The 22669-nt window shown below is 50.2% G+C and overlaps 2 protein-coding genes across 8 annotated transcripts; both read left to right on the top strand.

Annotated features, from left to right (window-relative positions):
* The first annotated feature begins 6044 nt into the window (after positions 1-6044).
* On the top strand, positions 6045-8879 carry SIGMAR1 (sigma receptor chaperone 1). 4 transcript variants are annotated; one of them, XM_090274318.1, is made up of 4 exons: positions 6045-6201; positions 6322-6522; positions 6653-6727; positions 7799-8879. In XM_090274318.1, the coding sequence occupies exons 1-4, from the start codon at positions 6051-6053 to the stop codon at positions 8023-8025; spliced, it is 654 nt and encodes a 217-aa protein (XP_090130444.1). In that variant the 5' UTR covers positions 6045-6050; the 3' UTR covers positions 8026-8879. The 4 variants fall into 4 exon arrangements, with proteins under 4 accessions (XP_090130444.1, XP_090130443.1, XP_090130445.1 ...); XM_090274317.1 differs by having other exon boundaries at positions 6653-6745; XM_090274319.1 differs by lacking the exon at positions 6653-6727.
* Positions 8880-15301: 6422 nt separating this feature from the next.
* On the top strand, positions 15302-22669 carry ARID3C (AT-rich interaction domain 3C). Of its 4 annotated transcripts, XM_090275904.1 has the most exons (7): positions 15302-16456; positions 18267-18339; positions 20063-20246; positions 20448-20743; positions 21306-21488; positions 21720-21809; positions 22272-22669. In XM_090275904.1, the coding sequence occupies exons 1-7, from the start codon at positions 16121-16123 to the stop codon at positions 22370-22372; spliced, it is 1263 nt and encodes a 420-aa protein (XP_090132030.1). In that variant the 5' UTR covers positions 15302-16120; the 3' UTR covers positions 22373-22669. The 4 variants fall into 4 exon arrangements, with proteins under 4 accessions (XP_090132030.1, XP_090132028.1, XP_090132029.1 ...); XM_090275902.1 differs by lacking the exon at positions 21720-21809 and having other exon boundaries at positions 21306-21443; XM_090275903.1 differs by lacking the exon at positions 21720-21809 and having other exon boundaries at positions 22295-22669.

Genomic DNA, 22669 nt, shown 5'->3' with positions numbered 1-22669 from the left:
CCCGCCCCGCCCCTGCTGATTGGCCTGCCTCCAACACGTGACTGCCTGAGGGGCTGACCAGACACCTGGGGGCGGGGCTCAGGACGACCTAGCACTCATAGGGGGCGACTTTGGTGATTCCAGGACCTAAGTCAGTACCCTGAAAAAAAAAAACCTCTGTGAAAGCTGCTTGCTGCAGATCCCTCGGCTCCAGGACAGTTAGAAGATTTCTTTACTGTTTTCAGTCATTCGCTTGGTCATTCATTCAGCAAGTATTTTCTGATTTTCTACCTTGTGCCAGGCACCTAGGCCCCACGTGATGCAAAGGGATGCCCCTGGAATGGCCTCTGCTGTCCTGGAGCTTACATTCTGGGATAAAGTAAGAGTATAACCCTGGATCCACATCACCTCACTATGGTGGGTGAGAGGCAAAGTTGGGGGGGAGGACGGATGTTCTGCTTCAGCTGAACCCTGGCCAAGTATTATCTGGATGAGTGGGTACTACACTGTAACTATCTCCACCAATCAGCAGAAACAGGTTTGGGAAAACAGGGCTAAGTAACTGTGAATGAAAAGAAGGCTACATAATAAACCAGGCAAGTTCGGGGTGGGGGGTGGGGGGCGGGGCGCAGGTTGCAGTGGCACATGGCAGGTCTGACAAGTTCAGCGACTAAAAGTAACTACACAGGACGGTCTGATTACAAGTTCCTAACTGGACAGTTCATAGAGGTAGTCATGTGTCCCAGACCTATAGCTAAAGGTTGATCTTTACCTTAAGTGAGATCTATCCATTGTCCTTATGCATCTAGGATAACATACATTTGAAATGTCAGAATAATTTTCTTTTCTAGATCCCTTGAAAGCACACCCACAGGCACCAGAGCACAAGACCAACAAACCCCCTCATTGCTATCTTGTTCCCGGAATACTATCTCTATGTACTGCAAATGTTAATTATTAACTATTCTGTACCCACCAATGTAAAAGAAGTATGCGTTTCTCCATTTTGCTTCTTATCCAGTCCTAGAGATTTTCCCACTTTGCTTTCTCCTGCCTCCTTAATCTACCACCAATGGAGTTAATGTAGCTTCTTTACATTTTCTCTTGATTCTAGATGCATAAAAGGAACTACAAAACTGCCATTCTCTGGAGCATTTTCTCTATCCATTGAGATTTTGTTTCCAGGCACATCCTCAAAATTTGGCTCAAATAAACTCTTATAAAAAATTTCTAAAGGTTTGGACATTCTTTTGTTGACATAACCATCTCTCTCTCTCTCTCTTTCATATGCACACACCAAAAAGTGGGTGGGGTAAGAAGGTTATAAAAATTCTGAAAATGTGGGGAATACAGGACTATCAGTAGCTCTAGCCATGATCTGGGTGGAATCAGGGCTGTTTATGCACCCCCTTCCCTTTTTCAGCATTTCCTTGGATCAAACCAATTGGATAACATTGGTATAAAGTTCAAATTAATTCCTCCCCTGCTACTTTTTAAGACATCTAAATATTGTCTGAACATCTTCCCCATTTATAGTGGTGTTACAGAAACAGGGAAGTCCAAAAACAAACCCCAGAGTTTGCAGCTGGGAGATAGGGGAAAGGAAGCAGCTTTCAGGATGCCTTTGCCTGCCTGGAGCTAGTGGCTGGAAACATTGTTGCACAAAGAGCCGCTTTACTTCCAAGGCTCAGGAAGATGGGAGGGATCTTGGACTGTGGGCTGGTACGGAAGGAGCCTACAGAGCCTGCGTAGGGTTCTGTGAATGGTCAGAAGTGCTTGCAACAGCACTGCCTGAGAGGACACAGTCAGGGAGAGATAAGCAGCTGCGGACATTTTTAAGAGGCTCTCACTCTGGCTCTGGGGCTGGCTCTCTCGCTGGCTCTGGCCTTGGCTCTTATGGGCTCCCTCCATGTGGCTTGGAGGGGCAGGGGTCTCCAGGCTGCTTGAAGAAGAAGCTCTCGCCATGCGGTTTTGAGGAGAGGAGATCCACGCAGTTTACAGGAAGAAGGCAGTTTACAAGGAGGCTGAGAATCCAGGTGGTTCTGCATTGAGAGTTGGAGGGCACCACAGCACAGAAAGGATCTCCCCAGTCAGAACTGAGTGATTGGCAGCTACTGGTAAAGCTGAACTGTGCCTAGGAAGTTGGGAAACGGTGTTTCTGACTTTCCTAAGACTGGCCAGGTCTGGGAGGGGGAGGCAGAACTATGTGCAAATAAACAATTCTTTTTCTTTTCACCAAACTCTGGTATTGAGAGTTATAATTCTGGCGGCGGGCAATCGGGCCCCTAACAGCCCGTGGGTTCCGTTTCAATCGGAGCAGCCCAGGGGTTCTGTTACAGGGGGAAACAGAGGCCTCAAGGTCACCCAGAGGACAAGTGGCCAAGATACTTTGAACTGAAGTTTCTAGTCTCTTCCTACTGCTTTGAAATGCATCTGAGACTTTGATGACACTCAAGAAAAATACTGAACTAGAAGCTAGGCAGTAGCAGGGAGGCCCCTTCCCCCAAGCCAGACCAAGCTAAGCCAGGTGTTTTGTAGCTCAGATGCAAAAACTAGCCCTGGCTGGTTAGCCCAGTTGATTACAGCATCATCCCAACACACCAAAGTTGCGTGTTCGATCCCCAGTCGGGGCACATACAAGACTCAACCAATGAATACGTAAATGAGTGGAACAACAAGTCAATGTCTCTCTTGTGCTCTTTCCCTCCCTCCCTTCCCCTCTCTCCCTCTCAAATCAATTTTTAAAAAAGAGAAAACTGGGTCATTGGTCATTTGCCTAGTCTCTGCCCTAGAGTTTCCTGACTGAAATCTGAAGAGGCCACCAGGTAGGGGGCAGGGAGCAGGAAACTGAGAAATGGGTGTATGGGGGTTACCAGTTCCACTGGTTACTCATGGTGGCAGGGGGAAAGACAATAGGTCTCCTTTTCTACTCTCTCAGCTGTCTTTGTTATTTGAATGACTGGATTTTGGAGGTAGCCTCATTTTCTCAAGAACACCAGTGCTTCAATGCCATTCCCAGGATCATGCCAACTAACTCCTGACCTCTTCAGAAATATCTCTTTAGGACTATCACCAAAACTCTCCTTTTCCTGTGTCTTCCCAAGGTCACTTTTGGTAGGCCTGAGATATGGCCTACCCTCAAATATTCCAGAGGTGTGATTTCTTCTATGATATCTAGGGAAGGTGTCTGTTACCCCTAACCCCTTAATCCCCTTTCTTTGACCCTCTTAAGGCTATGGGGAGGAAGAAATTTTTCTCTACCCTTCTATGTTATTCAGGTTGGTCTAATAAGCAAGTCAACAAGAGAAAGATGAACAAGAGAAAATAACCAAATTTAATTAGATATGTACATATGACATGAGAGGTTCAGAGACAGAAAGCTAAAATGAGGTATATATAACATTCCAAATTAAGGATGAGGTAAGCTACCTTGGAGTTTCAGAGAAGAGGAAGGTCATTGTGGGATAAGAGCAGATATTCAGTAATTAGAAGTTTGCTCTGCCATACAGATAGGTCATGCAAAGTTATTTCTGATAAGTCTTATTAGGGGAAAGACCTTGAATTTAAATTCTTTAAGCAAGAGATACCAGTTTTTTGGTGAGCCCACAGGGTCTGGATTACCTTCAGCTCAAAATAATTCACATGTCAAAATGGCATTATCTTGGGAAGTCCTGTTCTGAACCCTTTCAAGGCCAAAGGACAATTCAGATTTTTTGTTTGTTTGTCTGTCTTTAAATAGTGTGTGTTGAAGAAACTTTCTAAAAGACCAGATGGGGAACAACCAATGAATGCATAAATTAGTAGAACAACAAATCAATGTCTCTCTCCCTCCCTCCCTTCTTCTCTCTCTCTCTCTCTCTCCCCCTTCCCGCCCCCTCATTAATTAAAAAGAAAAAAAAAAAAAAAAAACTGGGTCATTGGTCATTTACCTAATCTCTGCCCTAGAGTTCCCTGACTGAAATCTGAAGAGGCCACCAGGTAGGGATAGTCCCAGAGGGCTCTGCCTGGACCAGCGGGGCAGAGGCCAGGTTTAGGGGCTAGTTCCTGTTATTCAGGGTTCCTAGAGAATGGTCAGCTCAGGAATGACACAGAAGCCAGAGATAATTTTTTAAAAGTCCCTCAATTCTGCATTCTCTTTTATATAATCCCTTCTTTGCCAAGTTTTTAAAAAAATAGTCCAACTGCTCAGCCTCTACACTTAACTGCACAGTACACTGTAACATGTCTTTTGCCCTGTATTAGTCAGGGTAAATAATGCTAGTTGTTATAACAACCCCTGAACTCAGTGGTTTAGTACCACAGTCCCCTATGGGGGGTGGGGGTGGGGCTTTATCCCATGCAGCATTCAGAATTCTCCACTACTTAATTGTATATAACTTAATAGACCAGGGAAGAGAAAGAATGTAAAAAATGTCACAGAAGATCTTAGGAGCCAGACCTGGAGTGATGTACATCATTTCTGTCTATACTTCATTAGCCAGAACGTAATCACATGGCCATATCTAATTACAAAGTATACCGTGGAACGTAATTTGGCTGCATGCCCCTAACTGAGAAAGCTAATGGCCATTTCCCATCATTTTATTGGATGAACTGCTCAATTATATTTGATTGTGTTGACCCTTTATTTCATTACTCTCATGTGTGAAGCCATGCTCTTTAGTTCTCTTCTCCTTTGTGTTATAATTATGTAACTAACATACATGATACTACACGCCAGGTACTAATTGCTTTATAAATAGTAACTCATTTAATCTTCAACACAATGAAGGTATGTACTATGAGGCAGGTACTTTTAAAAAGAAATTTGTTTATTTATTCATTTATTTATTTTATTTTTAGAAAGAGGGGAAAGGAGAAAGAGAGGGAGAGAAACATCACTGTGTGGTTGCCTCTCATGCACCCCCAACTGGGGACCTTACGTGCAGCCTAGTTATATGTGCCCTGACTGGGAATCGAACCAGCAACACTTGGCTCACAGGCCAACGCTCAATCCACTGAGCTACAGCAGCCAGGCCTGAGGCAGGTACTTTTTTTTCATCCCATTTTATGAGAGGAAAACTGAGTTACAAAGAGTTTAAGTAGCTTCCCCAAATCACAAAACTAGTAACTGGCAGGAGCCAGGCTTTAAATCCAGTCAATCCAGCTCCAGAGTTTATTTCTTATCCACTGCAATATGCTGCTTCTTTTCTCTTTTGTTTATCTTCCTCTATCACTCCCTGCCATAACCCTCATTTGGTTTACAAGGGCTTACTATCACATTCTGCGCTTCAGAAGTAAGAATGAATTGTAAGCCCTGGCTGCTGTGGCTCAGTGGATTGAGCACGGCCTGCGAGTCAGGTGTCACTGGTTCGATTCCCAGTCAGGGTACCTGATTAGGTTGCACATCGGGTCCCCAGTTGGGGGCGCATGAGAGGCAACCACACAGTAAAAGAAAGGAAAAAAAAGAAAAAAGAATGAATTGTAGGCCCACGCTGTCTCTCTCCTCGGTGCCTTAGCTCATGGAGTAGATCTCAATGGTTGGAATGCCCTTCCCATCTCTCTTAAAGACACTGCTCAGATGTCACCGCCTCCAGAAAGCTTTCCCTAATATCCCCACGTTGAAGTGCCCCCCCTTCCATCTTCCCTGCTACCAAAGGCGGGCCTAAAGAATCACTAGCCCGGGACCCGGGAAGGCTCTGCTTCCGGGCTCGCCTGTTTCACTAGTCAGTAAGGCCAGGGGAGCGCCCTTTCTGGGTCTCACCGCCGCACCCCCCACAACCCCAAGAAGGATAGCTCTTGGAGAGACACTACCTGGAGGTCCTAATGTGAGCAGCCGTGAGGGCTTGGTCTCGCCCCCTTTTACCTTGTGCACGCTGCGCCGCCCTACCCATTTGATGGCTTTCTCCTCCCAGTAGGGAAATGGTACAACCCGAGGGGCGGTGCCCAGATGCCCTGACGGTTCCAATTGGTCTGGGAGAGCCGTTCCGCAACGGTGGCGGGGTAACGGTTCTTAACGGCGCCCCGCTGGCTAAGAGGCTGTGCGAGGCGTAGCCTCAGGCCCCATCTCCCTTCTTGTCCTGCCCACAGGGATGCAGTGGGCGATGGGTCGGCGGTGGGCGTGGGCCGCGTTGCTTCTGGGTGCCGCAGCTGTGCTGGCCCAGATGGTCTGGTTCTGGCTGGGCACGCAGAGCTTCGTCTTCCAGCACGAAGAGATCGCGCAGCTGGCGCGGCAGTACGCGGGTGAGCGAACGAATGAACGGATGGAGGGCTGGGAAGGCCCGGGCCGAGCTGGGGGATCCTGGGGCGTCGTTCCCTAGTTCTGGACTGGTGCTGGCCCTAATGTTCCTCTGCCCCCGCCAGGGCTGGACCACGAGCTTGCTTTCTCTCGACTCATCGTGGAGCTGCGGCGGCTGCACCCAGGCCACGTGCTGCCCGACGAGGAACTGCAGTGGGTGTTCGTGAATGCAGGCGGCTGGATGGGCGCCATGTGCCTTCTGCATGCCTCGCTGTCCGAGTATGTGCTGCTCTTCGGCACCGCCCTCGGCTCTGGCGGCCACTCTGGTCAGTGCTGGCGGCGGGCCGGACTGGGAGGCTGGGGCTGTACAAGGGCTCATGCCATCCCTTCTGTTTGGCCAGGCCATGTGATGGCGCGGATACCCTGATATTCGGTGTCCATCTGATTGTCCCGCAGGACGCTATTGGGCTGAGATCTCCGACACCATAATCTCGGGCACCTTCCACCAGTGGAGAGAGGGCACTACCAAAAGTGAGGTCTTCTACCCAGGTGGGTAGGGAGGTTCTGTCAGAGAAGTGAGTTCTTTCATTTTGGGATGCCCATAGTTGGGGTAGAGAGCCATGTCATGGGAAAGGGATGCATCGAGAGGCCCTCCCCCTGGTTCCCTGTCCCCTAGGTAAGCCACAGGTGGTTGGCTGAGGCAGGGCTGCGGGCCCCTGTTGCATTCCTCTGTCAGAAGGAAGTAACAGCTTCCTGTTAATGTCTGGTTTTTATCTGCTAAGACACTTTTTTACTCACCCATATTCCAGCAATTGATGGGGAGACAGTTGGGTAATCAGAAATGCTCTCATATCCCCAAAGGCAAGGCAGACAGTTGTCTTCCTTTTTTATACAGTGAAATATTTTATGTAAAGAGTAGAGGATTAGACTTCCAGCCAAGCTGTTTTTGTTTTTTTGTTTTTAAGATTTAATTATTTTTTTTAGAGGAGAAGGGAAGGAGAAAGACAGGGAGAGAAACATCAATGTGTGAGAGAAGCATCTCTCAGATGCCCGTGATGGGGGACCTGGCCAGCAACCCTGGCATGTGCCCTGACTGGGAATCAAACCGGCAAATTTTCAGTTCAATAGGCCTGTGCTCAATCCACTGAGCCATACCAGCCAGGGCCTTCCAACTAAGTTTGAGGTTGAGTGTCACAGCATGGCAAACATTGTAATTGAATGGAAATTTCTCCAAAAGCCTCACAAGTCTTATCACCACCCCTATGGATCTAAGGGGCCCAGCCCAAGTTTAGCCAGATTTCTGCTTGACATGACTGAGGCTTGGAAATGACTTCTATGACTTTTATACAATGGCCCATAGTCAGGTGAGATGCTCCTCCTTGACTTGCCCCCAGGAGAGGACATGAGCCAGGTGATGCCACAGAGAAAAATTTGGGAGTCACCATCTTGGCCCCTCCAGACTGGTTATCTGGCCAGTGAGGTCAGGCTTTTTCCTTAAGCACTCTCTCCACTACCTACCACTAGACAGCCCATGGGCCAGGGAGGTCGCAGCAGTGCAAGGGCAGGGCTAGGTTCCTCATGTAGGTGCTTCCTGTCCCCCAGGGGAGACAGTGGTGCACGGACCTGGTGAGGCAACAGCGGTGGAATGGGGGCCAAACACATGGATGGTGGAGTACGGCCGGGGTGTCATCCCATCTACCCTGACCTTCGCACTGGCTGACACAGTCTTCAGCACCCAGGACTTCCTCACCCTCTTCTATACTCTTCGCGCCTATGCTAGAGGCCTCCGACTTGAGCTCACTACTTACCTCTTCGGCCAGGACCCCTGACCCACCGGGCCTGAAGGAAGACCTGTGGGTGGACAGGAGCGGGCAGACCCGCATACATCCATTTGCTGGAGCCCATGTGAAAAAATGGACATACAACATGCAGATACTGAGTTCCTTGTATATAAGAGGGACATACATGCTTATACCACCAAACACAAAGACATATGAGAACATATGGGACACACATTCAGATACTGAATCCCATGTGTATGGCCACATCATGCATTCACATCCATCCAGAAAGGAAGCCCCATGTATATCAAGGGGTCCGTCCAGTCATGTTCAAACATATACCATAAGCTTGACTCATTAAGTCAGGCCTTTCCAGAGCTTCCCTACCCCCAGTCAGGGCTCTGGAATTAGGGATGGGGGTGGGTATTACACTCTGCCTGGGTCTTACCCCTTAACCCAACAACTGTAAAGGAAGGGATGAGGAAGAAGAGTTGCCTTTGGAGGCCCCCTTCACCTGCAGCTATGATGCCCTTTCTTTGTCCTCACCATATGCCTTACCCCTGTTCTGTTCCCTGCTATGCAAGTACCCTCATGGCCTATTCCTCACCCTCTCAGCAACCAAGTCAACTGGGGAACCAGAAGAATGTGGAGAATGTTGAGTTCAGCTTCCCTCCTATCCTGAAAGACCCCCATTACTCCCTCAGGGGTATGGAGGGGAGGCTGGCCTCAGCCCAGGGTCCATCTCTGAGGAGAGAACCTACAGAGGTGGGCCTAGATCCAAGGGGCCATTCCTGGTCTAGAGAGAAGGCTTTTTTTTTGCACATACACACACCCATTACAGCTTTCAGACACTGCATTTTCTGTCCATCTGTCTCTGTTAATAAAGACCTGTTGAACAGTTCCATTTCTTTGTGTATGTGAGCAGTAGGAAAACATGCTAACTCATGGGAAGCCTCAAGAAGGCCTCTCCCTTGCTGTGTGATTTTTGTAAGAGTGCTATATACTTTAGAGTGCTCAAGAATCACCTAGAAGGCTCATTGGCCCTACAGATTATTGTGCCCAATTCCCAGAGTTTAGTTCTGGGTTGAGGCCTTGAGATCAGTATGTTTAATAATATCCTCTTCACAAGTTTTGAATTTGACAGTCTTTTTAGAAATTCAGGGCTGGATGAGGTGTATATCTTTTGTCTTGCCTTGCTTCTGCTATTGCAGGTCTGGAAATAGTCCTGGGAGTCCTGCCCTGGCTGGCCACAAGATGGCAGTGTGCACCCACTTTTGAGCAGAAAGAGGACTAGTTATTCTTCATCTGCTTTTTTCTGGTTTTCAGGGTATCTTGTCCACTCCCACCCAGACAGGAGTTTTTTTCCAGTCTGCCTTCTCCAGGACGCTTCACTTCTGTAGAGCCTTCCAGAGGTGGGGAGCAGGCACACTATCTGGTGATGTCTGAGGTAGATGGGGCTGGAACTAGTATGAGGCAAGCAAGGTACCTAAGGTGCACTCCCAGGGAATCTGCACTCGCCCTATTAAATTTTGTGCTCTGGTCACTTCACTTGTCTCCTCCTCCTCCTCCTGGCCCTGCTCTTATGTTGAGTAAGGCCCAGACCACTCTAAGGATTCCTGGTGTGTTAAAAATGAACATGTTTACAAAAAGTATATACAGTATTCTGAGAAGCTGACAAACTAATGAACAAAAATACAGGAAACAACAGGTATAACCATTTGCAAGCAACATCAGAAGTCTAAATTTGTGGCCCTGAATGAATATGAGGCCCAGGCAAGATGGCCATCCTGACGCACCACCACCACTATGTTGGCCATGACAGGTCCCAGCTGGGGCCTTTCCATGGATCACAGGTTGCAAAATCAAGTCTCCAATGACTTCTCCCACCCTGTAACCCAGCTCTGCCTCTAGGCTCATCTCACATCTATCAGGGATGCCCCAGCTTCCCTGTCATCCCTCCCTTCCGCATAGGACTCAGCTCCCATGCTCCTCCCCATCTCTGTTGCTAAGCCCAGAATTATTCTCAACTTCCATTTGACACAATTAGTCTTAAGACACTTGCTTTCCAGTACACTACCCCTTTGCCTCCTTTGCTAGATTTTATCTGTCGAACCTCTGTTGACTTGCCATGACTTAATCCTCAAACTTCTGTCTACGCCCCTCCCAGGTGATGACAATCACTTCAAGACTTTAAATACCATCTAGTATATGTCTCCCCTCACCCCCAGTTTTATTGAGATATAATTGACATATAACATTATCTTAGTTTAAGGTGTACAACAGTGATATATGTATACATATTGTAAAATGATTACCACCATAAGATTAGTTAACATCTAGCACCTCACAGAGTTACAACTTTTTTATAAGAATTATCAAGATCTACACTCAGCAACTTTCAAATATGTAATGTAGTATTGCTAGCTATAGTTATGTTATATCCCCAGGACTTATTTTTCTTATAACTGGAAGTTTGTACCTTTTGATCACCTTTACCCGTATCACCCACCTTGGGCCTCTGGCATCTACCAATCTATTTTGTTTCTAAGAGGTTTTTGGTTTTTTTTAGACTCCACATATAAGTGAGAACATAGAGTATTTGCCTTTCTGACTTATTTCACTTAGCATAATGCCTTCAAGGCTGCTGAATGGATACAATGGAATATTATTCAGTCATAAAAAATGAAAGTCCTGCCATTTGCAACAGTATGGGTGGATGTTAAGGACCCTCTATATGTGTTGACTCCTAACTTCTTGCCAGATATGAAGCTCCAGATATCAGCTTCATATATCTGACTGCCATCTCCACCCAGTTGTCTAATTGGCATCTCAAACTTAAAATGTCCAACATAAACTGATTTCTCCCAATTCTGTATCTCCTGCAGTCTTTAGTGTCTCGGTTAAGGATACTTCCACTTACCCACCTGCCCAGACCAAGAGCTGTGGAGTCATTTCGGATAGCTCTTATTCTCTCACATTCATATTCAAAGCATCAACAGATCCTGTCAGTTTTTATCTTTGAAACATATCCAGACTCTCTCGCCATTTCTTGTCGCTTCCACACTTGTCCAAGCCATCATCATCTCTTGCCTGGATTACTGCAATGGCCTCCTAGTTGGTCTTCATGTTTGCCTGCAGTTGAGAGAGTTCCGCACACGACAGCCAAACTCAGCCTTTCACTCGCTGCTTGGTCATTTCTATCGGCTTCCCATATCATTCAGTCTTTTCACTACCTCCAGGAACCTACTCCAAGGCCCATGTTACCTCTGACCAAATATCTGACCATCCACCTCAGCGACCCTGTCCTAGCCCAGTGGACTCCTTGCTTTTCTTCTGACATATCAAGCAAACTTCCACCTTGGGATATTTATACCTGCTATTCTGCCTTCAATGCTGTTTTCTAGGTATCTCCATGGCTCTCTTCCCACCCACCTCCCTCAATTCCTGCTCAGAGTCCTTCCCTTAATATTTGTGCTTTAGCAGCCTTTCTGCTGTGGTTTTAAAATACCTCCATAAATTTTTTTATATTTTAAGAGATGAAGCCTGATTCCCTTACCCTTGAATATGAGCTGAATATTATATATATATATGTGTGTATATATATATATACATATATATATCCTCACCTGAGTATATGTCAACTGATATTAGAGAGAGAAACATCGACATGAGAGAAACATTGATTGGTTGCCTCCCATATGCATCCCAACTGGAAATGGAACACGCAGCCTAGTTATGTGTCCTGACTGAGGATCGAACCTGCAACCTTTTTGTGTAAGAGACAACACTCAACCAACTGAGTCACCCAGCTAGGGCTTAGTTATATATTTTTAACAAGTAATAATGTGGCAGAAGTGACAGTGTGACCTTCAAGGCTAAGCTATAAAAAGCATTGCTGCCTCTTTAGTCTCTTGGGTCATTTTCCGGGGAAAGCCAGCTGCTGTGTTGGAAGAACACTCAGGCATGAGGTCCTCTCTTGTGGAAAGGTCCACCTGAGGAGAACAGCCTCCTGCCAACAGCCACGGGAGTGAGCCATCCTGGAGACGGGTCCTCCCATCCCAATCAAGATGACAGCAGCCTTAGCAGACATTTTTACTACAACCTCATGAGAGACAAGTTAGTCAGAACCAACCTACGCAGCCACTCTCAAATTTCTGATCCACAGAATTGTGAGAAAATAAATGTTTGTTGTTTTAACTTGCTACTTTTTCATGTAATTTGTTACAGAGTAATAGATCACTAATATACCCTTCCCTTTCTATTCCCCCAGCCTGGATTTATGTCTCTTCATTTTACTTATCACCATCTAACAGCATTCCCCACTGAAATTATACCATTATAAAAGAGACTTTATTTACTCCTATATCCAGCAGTGCCTGACATAAAGTAGATGCTCAGTAAATATGTGTTGGACAAATGGAGGTCTAAGTCTGTCTGTCTCTCTCTGTGAGGTATAGGATCAGATGGGGGTTATGTGTGGGTGTGAGAAACAGCTTTTTCTCTTCACAGATGAAGAATGATAAACCAGGTCCCAGTCAGGCCTATTCCTTCCCCTCAGCCCTTTCTGCCTGTAGTACTCGTGGCTCAGACCCCAAAGGAGGGTTTACTATGTTTGATGGGTTCTCTTTCTTTTGGGAGTAGCTGCCCAGTCCCTTGTCCCTCTTCTCTTCCTCAGCTCCCTGCAAAGCAACCTCCAAACTCTCAGAACTGGAGTTCCCCAAGGCAATTTCAACCTTTCCAAATGGAATCTCCCCATTGATTTCTCTCTGGGTACCTCTTCTCTGAGCAGCCAGGGGAAGCTGTGTGGGGAAAGAGAAGGAATCTGGGTACAGAAATTCCACAAATCTCTACCCTCTGCCCTCTAGTCCCCCAGTAGATCCCCAGAGCATGGTTTTCTGTCTTTGCACATTTAGTGGTTCTCCCCTCTGTGGTCCCAGCCTTAGAGAGGTCTTGGGGACAGGAGGGGGCTTGACTGCCCCAGAACTTACCACGCAAAACTGCAGTAGGGGACATCGGTACTGAAGGTGGTTGGATTAACAAGGTTTTCTAGTAGGAAAGGAGTCTGATGCTTAGGTCACTGGAGTGAGCCGGAGGTGTGAACAGGACTGAGCCTTAGTGTGGCCAGGGATGGGCCAAAGAGAATAAGGACTTAGTGTCCCCGTGGGAGCTGGGCTGGGACAAGAGTGGAGGCTGGAGACAGGGAGAGCAGGGCCGGGGGTGGGAGGGGAGTGCATCTTGGTGAGAAGAGCTGGTGCCCTAGGCCAGGGCAAGCTGGGTCTGAGAGGACAAGACTGATTGGGAGAGGGTAGGTGGGTGGGGGGCTGGTTGGGGGGTTCAAAAAAGGAAGTAAAAGTCACACATGAATTTCTGCCTCCTGAGGGAATTTCTGTACCTGGGAGGAATCTTACCTCACTTGGTATAAGGTCAGGGGATGATTTCCAGCGCTGGTTTGGGTTTGACATAGCAGCTCCACACCCACACCAGGTGTCACCCCTACAGACATGTGTTTTCACCTCTAGGTGGCCCTCCTGCTTTAGTTGGTTGATTCCCTTGCATTCAGGAAGAACTGGGGGATGTGTGACTGTGCCAGAGAGGAGTGGGGTCCAGGATGCTCAGAATTGTGACCTGACTTCAGGATCCCCAAATAAGGAACAGCATTTCAGCATTTTGGGGGTAACTTGGGGCAGAGCAGACCTGAATCAGTTGGCTTAATGTGTCTAGAGATACAGACTGAAGAGTCATGCACACACGGGTGGAGGATATATGTAAAGATGGGCAAAATGCCGATCATTGTTGAAATGCGTGTTGAGTATCAGAGGTTCATTATACTCTTCGCTTTTGTATATATGTTTGAAGACATCCGTAATAGAACGTCAAAAGAACTTTTTTAAAGAACTGTGCGGTTGTATATCTCCATGTAGCACGTGTACCCTGCTGCAGGTGTGGAATCAGCACAAAGACCTGAGTGCACGTACACAGGTGTGAGTTCACCACCACGTGCACATAGTGTGCAAACTGCAGCATGCATGCAGTTGGGGACAGTACCTGGGCAGGGCACAGGGGGAAGTTTCAGTTCTGTCCACACTCACCTCAGCAACTAGTAGATTGATTTACCTTGTGACCACAGGCCATTGGCACTGTCGTCGTCGGCAGCCGTCCGTCTCGAGAGACGATGGTGTAGCTTCTTAAGAGTCTATCTGCACCGCCGAGAATGGCTGCGCAGTCCGACTCGGGAGTGACATGGTATCTGTCTCCTCCCGTGTTGAATCGACATCTTGCGATGACGCTGGAGTGTCCTCTCCAGTGAAGCTGAAGCTACAGAGCCTGGGCAGGGTGATATGGAGGGTCTGCTGTTGCCCATGCAGCAGACCCCCCCTCTCTTCGCAGCTGAAGGGTCCAAGGGAAAGACGGAGTCAATACAGCTTGGCTTCAGGTGCGCCGCAGGAGTTGCCGGTGTTGACTACAACGTCAAACCGCCTTAGGGACTCCGGCTCCGGATTTTCTGTCGGGGTTTACTCCCTTAGCCTTTCCCCTGAGGAGGTATGCCGCAAGGCAGCGGAGGTTTTTTGGAGTCAGAGTTTTCCTTCTCTGATGTGCCCTGACTGGAAGATCGAACCAGCGACACTTAGCTCGCAGGCCGATGCTCAATCCACTGAGCCAAACCAGCCAGGGTTATTGGCACTGTAGTGTCTGTGAAACTCAGTATGTGAAACAGGGCAGCTGTGTGCCTGAACTTGTGACAGGGTATGTTGATGTCTGAACACAGATGTTTGTGTGTGAATGCCAGGCACTGAATGAGTGTGGGTGTAGGAGGTAAGACTTGTGAGGTTGGGCGAGGCCCTGGTCCAGAGAGTCCAGTACCTGTAGACTCCCCACTCTCCTTTGCAGGATTCCCAGCAGCTCTCCAGCGCCCCCTCCCCCGAATCTGGCTGTGTGGAGGGTGAGAAACACCTGTTGGGGGGCTGGGAGAGGCAGAGCCCACCGGGGCCTTTCTCCCTGTGTCCCCGCCCGCCCTGCCCCTCTCGGGTCCCGCCCCCGCGGCCGCGGCCAGCAAAGCGGCGTGAGCGCACCGCGACCAGAGGAGCGCACGGCGGCAGGAGCGCACAGCGGGGAATCCCGTGCAGGGAACCGAGTGGAGGCAGGGTCTGCCCGAGGGGCGGGCGTAGCAAAGCGAAAGCCGTGGAGACGCCGGGGGCAGCGGGCCGCGCCAGGCTGGTAAGTGTGGCCGCGGGGTGCCGGGAGCCAGAGAGTGGGCGTCAAGACCCCGCCACCCCTGCGCATCCGGTCCGGGCCCGTCCCGGGCTCTGCCCCCGCCGCCCTCTATGCCTGCGCGTCCTTGGTTCTAGTTTTCTCCGTCGCTGTCGCGTCTCTCCGTCTGTTTTCCCTTCATTTTTCTGTCTCTCCCGCTCCATCTACAGTCTCTCCCTATCTCTTTCTAATCTCTCTCTTCTGTCTCTGTCTTCTGCCGCGTCGGTCTGTCCCGTCCTCTCTCAATCCCCGTCTCACTCATTGTCTCTATCTCTGTCTCTCTCGTTGGACTACCTGTCACTCAAGTCTTCGATATTTATCTCTTGCTCTCCCGTCTCTCTTACCTTCTTTGGCTCTCTACCCAGTATCTCTCTCAATCCCATCACTCCCCATCTCTCTCTCTCCTTTCCTGTCTCTGCCTGGTGTCTCTGCCTCTCTCCACCTTGGTCCCTCTCAGTCTCTGTCTCTCCCCACCTCTGCCTCTCATTGCCTCTCTGTCCCGTCATCATATCTGTCTCCACATTTCCTTGTCATTCTCCCCCCACCCTGCCCCGTCAGATTGCTTTCTCTCCCTCTCCCCCTTCTCTGCTTCTTGGTCCTTGTCATCCTCTTTGATCCGCTCAGTCTCCACCTGTCCTCGGTCAATGCCCATTTCTGTCTTTTTTCTCTGTCTCTCCTTTCCCCCTCTCTATCAATCCCTGGAAAAGCTATCTTTCTTTCTCCTTATGGCCCCTCTGCACTACCCTGAGTCCATGACCACCTCCCCTTGCATTGGGGTTGTGGGAGCAGCAAAGGTCAGCACCCACAATGCCCTCCCCCACAGACGGCCCTTTCCTCCGGGCCCCGCCTGGTGCCAGCCACCCCACCAGCGGGGGGACTGCGCCTGGAAGCTGTAATGGAAGCCCTGCAGAGGCAGCAGGCAGCCCGACTGGCCCAGGGGGTGGGGCCATTGGCCCCTCCACGCCCACCGCCATCGCGGCCTCCCTTGCCTGGCCTCCGGATTCTGCAGGCCCCAGAGAGGGCCTTGGGGGAGGTTGGAGCTGAGGAAGAGGAGGATACTGAAGAGGATGAGGAGGGGGAGGAAGCCGGGGATGAGGAGGGGGAGGAAGCTGGGGCTGAGGAAGAGGCAGCTGAGGAGAGTCGTCCAGGAACCCGTGGCTCCAGCTCACCTTTCAGCCAGCCCCCTGGATCTCATCCCCATGAGTGGACCTACGAGGAACAATTCAAGCAGGTAGGACCCCCTCAATGTCAACCCTCCCATCTTCCTGTTTCTGGGCAAAAGAAGAGCCCGGTTATTAGTAGCCCAGCCTGCCCTCTACAGGATAGAAAGACAGAGACACAGAGACCTAGAGAGAGACAGTGGAAAGACTGAAGGATAGATAGTGATTGGACACAGAAAGAAGTGTATAGGCAAACATTAAGAGGTGCAGAAGACACCTAGGAACATGGAGGCCAACAGATTGGAGGCTCTTGGTGAGGCTGGAAGGGAAAGTGGGAAGGGTGTAGGCGCCTTTAAGAATTCTTTTGAGGGAGGGGAATCTGACGACTAAGGAGTACAATGCCAGCACCATCCTACCCTACCTTCTCACACATCAAGTCACAAGGTCATATTTCCATGACCAGTGGGGGTGTCTTGGGTTGCCTCCTTCTGTCTTTGGAAGCAGAATGGAGGCTGCCACTCCTTTGGCAAGCTGAAAGCCTCCTCATTTTTTCCTGTCACATTCCCCTCATCCAAATCCTCTTCCTGGTTGGAGTTCTATGGGTGACTGTTCCCAGCCTGTAATGGCCATTACAGCCGCAGTGTGACTAACGAGCCCCTGTGCAGCTGGGAATGACAAGATCTTATTCATAGAGCAATATTTGAGTTATTCCTCCCTGCGGAACCCATCTGGATATTATTCTAAGCACTACTCCAAGCTGTCACTATGAAAGTATTTTGCAGGGCTGTGACTCTAAGGGTGCTACCTGTAGAGTGTTGGTCTTGGGTATTTCCCAGAACTCTTCATCTGTGGTCAATACTCTGTGGTATTAGTGTAAAAAGGAGTGTTACTCAGGGCTGTGTTACTCTGGAGACGTGGCTCTAGTTACTGTTTCTTCTAAGTCTGGGGATTATTACTTGGAGAGTGGGTATGTTATTTGTGGGCATCCCTCTAAGACTTAGGGCTCAGTTCTTGTGAGAGCACAGCAATAAGGGTGAATCTCTGAGGTGTGTTATTCATGGGTCGTTGTTTTTTTGTTTTTGCTTTTTTTTTAAACAGAGACTTCTTATTGGGGGATGGAGTGTTACCTATAGGTGTTACTCAGGGATTCTTACTCTTGGGTAAATGACTATTACTCTAGGGATTGTTCCTCCTGGGTGGTATTTGGGAGATGGTACTGGAGATAGGGCTCCAGGTGACTGGGAATGTGTGGGATTACCCCCTGGGCCTTTCAAGTCCTGTCCGCATAGGTCCTGGGTGGTGCAGAGCCATTGTCTCTCTGACAGCTTCTATAGTGGGCAGGTCACTGTCCCTGGAAGGAGATCAGACGAGAAGGTGGGCTGAGGGTCCCCAGGTTTCAGTGCAGGAGCTTCTGAGCATCCATCTTGCCTGAGGGATGGGTTAGAGTCATCAACCCCAGCCCTGACATGCAGAGATGTGAATAGCAAAAAGCCCTTGCAGGGATGAATGAGAGTGAATGAGTGCCTCAGATATATCTGTCAAGTTCCTCAGTATGGAACACAGCTCCAGCCTGACTTCCTCCCTGCGCTCTGTGCATGCTGGGAGCGCAGGCTTAGCCTCTACAGCTTCTTCTCTTCCCCTACACCTCAGATGGGTGGTTGGACCTGCCCAGGACACCACTAACCAATAGGGGGTCTCTGTGCGTATTAGAAAAAAGTGTCCCTACCTGCACCCAGGGAGAGAGAGTCTAATGTCTGGGAGCTCACATTTCAGACCCAAGTTACCCCTTCAGCTGGGGACCCTTATTCAGGGTACAACCTGAGTTGGGGTCCCAGGGGGTGGGGAGTGAGTGGAGCTGGAAAATGACCTGTCCTTCCTCAGCTGTACGAGCTCGATGCAGACCCCAAGAGGAAGGAATTTCTGGATGACCTGTTTAGCTTCATGCAGAAGAGGGGTGAGTGGAGTGATGTAAGAAAAGGAACCCCCCCCCCCAACTTACCAGGTTGGGTCCTCTCTGCAGAGGCCTGAGCTTGGCAGCACCTGTCCTTTGGGCCCTCAATAACATCTTTAACCTCTGACCCTGCCCTTCTCCTCCACCCAGCAATTAATTAGTGGTCAGCCCACTGGCAGGTTAATGAGTATGGGATCAATTGGGAGGGTGGGAAGGGGAACTGGTGGAGGCTGGCCTGGTGGGGAGGGGGGCTTCCCAAGACTTGAGGACTGGGAATGTCTTTGATCCTCTTTTGCTGACCCTTCCTCCAGCCTTGTCTCTCTTCAGTCTCCCCTTGCTTCAGGCAGGGGACACCCAATGTGCTCTACAGCAGGAAGGACTGGGATTAGACTGAAGGAAGGACTTCTCAAGGGGTAGTCTGGGGACCACATGAGTTGAGGCTATGGAGGGGAAGAAAATCCTTTTCAGAAATCTCAGAGCTAAGAGAGAATGCAAGGAGGGTCCAGCAGGGGATCAGGATGGGTGGCAGTCCATCACTTAGGCTTCTCCCCAGATTCATGTGTCCAAAGACTGACTCATTATCTCTCTCTACAAAGCTAATTAACTCACTCAGAGCGCAGCCCGATAAGCTGCTAATTAACTGGCTGCATTGCCCCCCCTTCAGTGCAGAAGCTCCACGAAGTCCCTCAGGCCCCCACCCTAGACCCAGCACCTTTACAGGTACATTCCTAAGCAGGGACCCTCAGTGGGGCCCCAGATCCCTTTACTTCTCAGGGAGACCTAGTCATTCTGGTCCCACTGTACCTTCCCTGCCCCTTCCTTGAGGTCTCCCCTCCAATGGAGGTTGGGGTAGGGAGGCCTGAGCAGATCCTAGCACTTCCCCCACCAGGCCTAGAGCTCTGCCTCCCTTGAGTCCTGCCTCCCTCAGCTCCCTCTGCAGTGGGAGGGGGTCTCGAGGGGCCGATAATTTTCCCCCATTAATCAGGCCGCAGCTAATTGTTCGGGTCCAAAGGCGGCAGCGGAAGGGGACGGGATCGGTAAGAAATTAACTGGGGCCCATCGCTCAGCGCAGACAGGCCCCTTTGTCAGGCCTGGGCAGCGGGGGTGGTGCGGGCTGCGGAGTTGGCCAGCCGAGGCAGGGGCTGCTTCTCCCATCCACCATCCTTCCGCTTCATGTAGCCACCCTGGTCGCTGCTTAGGGGAGTCGGGCTCTTCAGCACTGTCAGGAAGTCCTTCCTACCGTCTACCCCAGGGATGGGCAAACTAAAGCTTGCAGACCAAATCTAGCCGCCTGCGAGTTAAGAATGGTTATTATATTCTTAAATAATGTAAAAATTAAAAGACAAATAACATTTCCAGACGTGTGAAATTCGAATTTCAGAGTCTGTAAATAAAGTTTTATTGAAACACAGCTGCACAGCTGCTTTCAGGCTACAATGGCAGGGTGGAGGTCTTAAGAGACCGTTTGGCCCCTAAAGCCTAAAACGTTTAACCTCTGTCCCTTTACAGAAATTTGCCTACCCCTGGTCTAGCCTCCTGCCCCTCCTTGGAATGCTGTGGGCTCTGCCTGGAATACTACCACCTCCCCACTCCTCCCTCTTGCCCTCCTTCCTGGAGGTCCCACCCTATATGCCTTGCCTCATCCAGGCAGCTGACTTCTTCAGTCCCCGAGGATACCCACAGGGAGGGTCTTAGTCTTCCTGTCCTGTTTCCCTACCCCCACCAGGGACGCCAGTGAACCGCGTGCCCATTATGGCGAAGCAGGTGCTGGACCTGTACGCGCTGTTTCGCCTGGTGACGGCCAAAGGCGGCCTGGTGGAAGTCATCAACCGCAAAGTGTGGCGGGAGGTCACGCGCGGCCTCAGCCTGCCCACCACCATCACGTCAGCCGCCTTCACTCTACGCACCCAGTGAGGCCAGGCGCAAGAGCACTAGGCCGGGGGTGGAGGGAAGGGACGGAGGGAAGGGACGGAGGGGAGAGGGGGAAGCCCGCAAGGTGCGGGTGGAGGACCCTGCCAAGGGGCGAGGCGGGCCCCTGGGCGGGCGTCCGGGTGTGGGTCTTGTTCAGCGGGGCTCAGCTTCCCTCGCGCACACATTCCGTCCGCCCCTAGGTACATGAAGTACCTGTACCCATACGAGTGCGAGACGCGGGCGCTCAGCTCTCCCGGGGAGCTCCAGGCCGCTATAGACAGCAACCGGCGCGAGGGCCGTCGTCAGGCTTACACCTCCACCCCACTCTTCGGCTTGGGCCGGCCACCCCTTCGGGGCACTTCCGGCCCAGCCTCGGGTCCTGGCTCCGCCCTGCCCACGCCTACGCCCGGCCCCGGTCCCAGCCCAGCCCAGGGTTCCGCCTCCGGCCTGCAGGCGCAAGCCTGCGCGCAGCTGAGCCCGAGCCCCATTAAGAAAGGTGTGTGTGTCGGGGGCCGGAGGGAGGTTTTGAGGTCTCTAAGACCTAGGGGTACAATGAAATATAGGTAAATATAGGGAGATATTAAAATACGAGGACTCTGAGATGTGGGAGTCATTGAGGCGCTGAGATTTGATGTACTCTAAAGTTTAGGGGTCCTGAGGTTTGAGGTCAATGAAGCCTTGGGAGCTCTGGAGTAAGGATTACTGTGGCACGGGACTGAAGGTCTTTTATCCAAAAGCCACTCCATTCCATACCTGTCCACTTAGGGTTCCTATGTGCATGTGGTTTGTGCCTCCTGTGACCTGGCTTATTTAACAACTGAGAACAAGAAAATCCTCCAAATTGTTTTGGACCTATCTAGACATATATTGGTCCTTTGGGTTCTCCAGTTTCAGAGGCTATAGGCTGAGACTGTGGATGGGAGTGGAGATTGAACTTGGTCCTTGATCTTGGGTGACGGATGACCTCCTTTGGTCCCAGGCCAAGGGTGGGGTGGGGGGGACCAAATGCAGAGACTGAATTGGTTGGGCCAGGGGAGCTGAAAGATCTGTTGTTCCAGAGGAGAGTGGAATTCCAGCTCCTGGACTGGCACTGCCTGTGGGCCTGACCTTGGGACCTGCACCGGAGAAGTTGGTACCAGAGGAGCCTCCAGAGAAGAGGGCTGTGCTGATGGGGCCCATGGACCCACCTCGACCTGGTGCACACTACAGTTTTCTGTCCCATGGCAAGGTTCCCTTAAGGGGTGAGGAGGGGCTTGTTGCTGATAGGTCTTTGGGCCTGTGTACTGTGGGAGGACAGATCCATCACCTAATAAGCATTGGAGGTGGGGCAGATAGATCCCTCAATAGGCAACTGTGTGATTACCGATCTGGGGCTGAAGTAGAATGGGGTGTATCTATAGGGATAGAGGGGAAGCTCCTAAGTCTGAAGTCCTAGTCGCAAAAATGTGACTCCCCTGCCCCCTCCTGGACAGAAGAGCAGCTGGATGGGCCTCTCAGTCTGGCAGGCAGTGGTATCAGCAGTATCAACATGGCCCTAGAGATCAACGGGGTGGTCTACACTGGTATGGGTACTACAGACTGTCTACACTGGCATGAGGTCAGGGGTATTTACATTGGCATGGGGATTTTAGATTTTTCTACTAGCATGAGATTCAGGGATATCCCAACTTGCATGGGTAATATGGGGTTGAGGGGATTGCTACACTACCATGGGTTTAAGGGGCTGTCTACATGGCATGGGGTCCAAGGCATGACCTCTCTGGCATGGGTACCATGGGTTGTCTACCTTGTTATGGGCCTGTGTGTCAGTGTAAATCTTTATTGTTTACCTGTTTGAGGGTATCTATATTGGCATAGGAGTCTCTAACTGACCAAAGGGTTTTGTCCTCATTGGTTTGTGGCAGAGATATATGTGTGTGGTGTTCTAGCAATCAAGTCACTAACTTTTATTTCCTTCTTCTGTTTCTCTGCCCTACCCCCTCCTGCTGGTATTTTTCTTTATCATATCCTCACCCCTTTGCAAGGCATCCTCTTTGCCCGCCGCCAGCCTGTGACAGCTTCCCAGGGCCCAGCTAACCCAGCACCCTCAACTGCTGCAGGGCCCTCTTCCAACACCTCACCCTGAGAGCTCTCACTTGGAATTAAGTGTCCCAGCCCATTGCTGGTGGAGGGGTGGGACACATCCCCTCCACCTTGATTCTTCTAGGGAGCCCACTCTAGGACCCAGACCTGGGAGGTGACCACTACCACCCTCATGCTATGTGGACTTGAAGCCAAAGAGTTTTCTTATCGATGTTACATCTACCTCATTGTAAAGGGAGAGCACTTTCTCTGACCAACTCCAGCAGCACCTACCAAAGACCCCTGTGTCCAGTGACCCCCATGTGCCCCCTGTGTCAATGTCATCTGTAGGACCCCTATC

This window comes from Furipterus horrens, unplaced genomic scaffold, assembly GCF_987537825.1.
Source record: "Furipterus horrens unplaced genomic scaffold, mFurHor1.1.pri manual_scaffold_4, whole genome shotgun sequence".
Taxonomy (NCBI): Eukaryota; Metazoa; Chordata; class Mammalia; order Chiroptera; family Furipteridae; genus Furipterus; species Furipterus horrens.
The sequence above is the reverse complement of the archived record's forward strand: the minus strand, read 5'-3'. Positions and strand labels throughout refer to the sequence as shown.

Bases quoted from the DNA above. Each gene is read 5' to 3' on its own strand.
- ARID3C (XM_090275904.1), top strand. From the start codon at position 16,121: ATGGAAGCCCTGCAGAGGCAGCAGGCAGCCCGACTGGCCCAGGGGGTG. The intron at 16,457-18,266 runs GTAGGACCCCCT...GTCCTTCCTCAG, and splicing joins ACGAGGAACAATTCAAGCAG to CTGTACGAGCTCGATGCAGA. The intron at 18,340-20,062 runs GTGAGTGGAGTG...TACCCCCACCAG, and splicing joins TAGCTTCATGCAGAAGAGGG to GGACGCCAGTGAACCGCGTG.
- SIGMAR1 (XM_090274317.1), top strand. From the start codon at position 6,051: ATGCAGTGGGCGATGGGTCGGCGGTGGGCGTGGGCCGCGTTGCTTCTG. The intron at 6,523-6,652 runs GTCAGTGCTGGC...ATTGTCCCGCAG, and splicing joins CGGCTCTGGCGGCCACTCTG to GACGCTATTGGGCTGAGATC. The intron at 6,746-7,798 runs GTGGGTAGGGAG...CCTGTCCCCCAG, and splicing joins AAGTGAGGTCTTCTACCCAG to GGGAGACAGTGGTGCACGGA.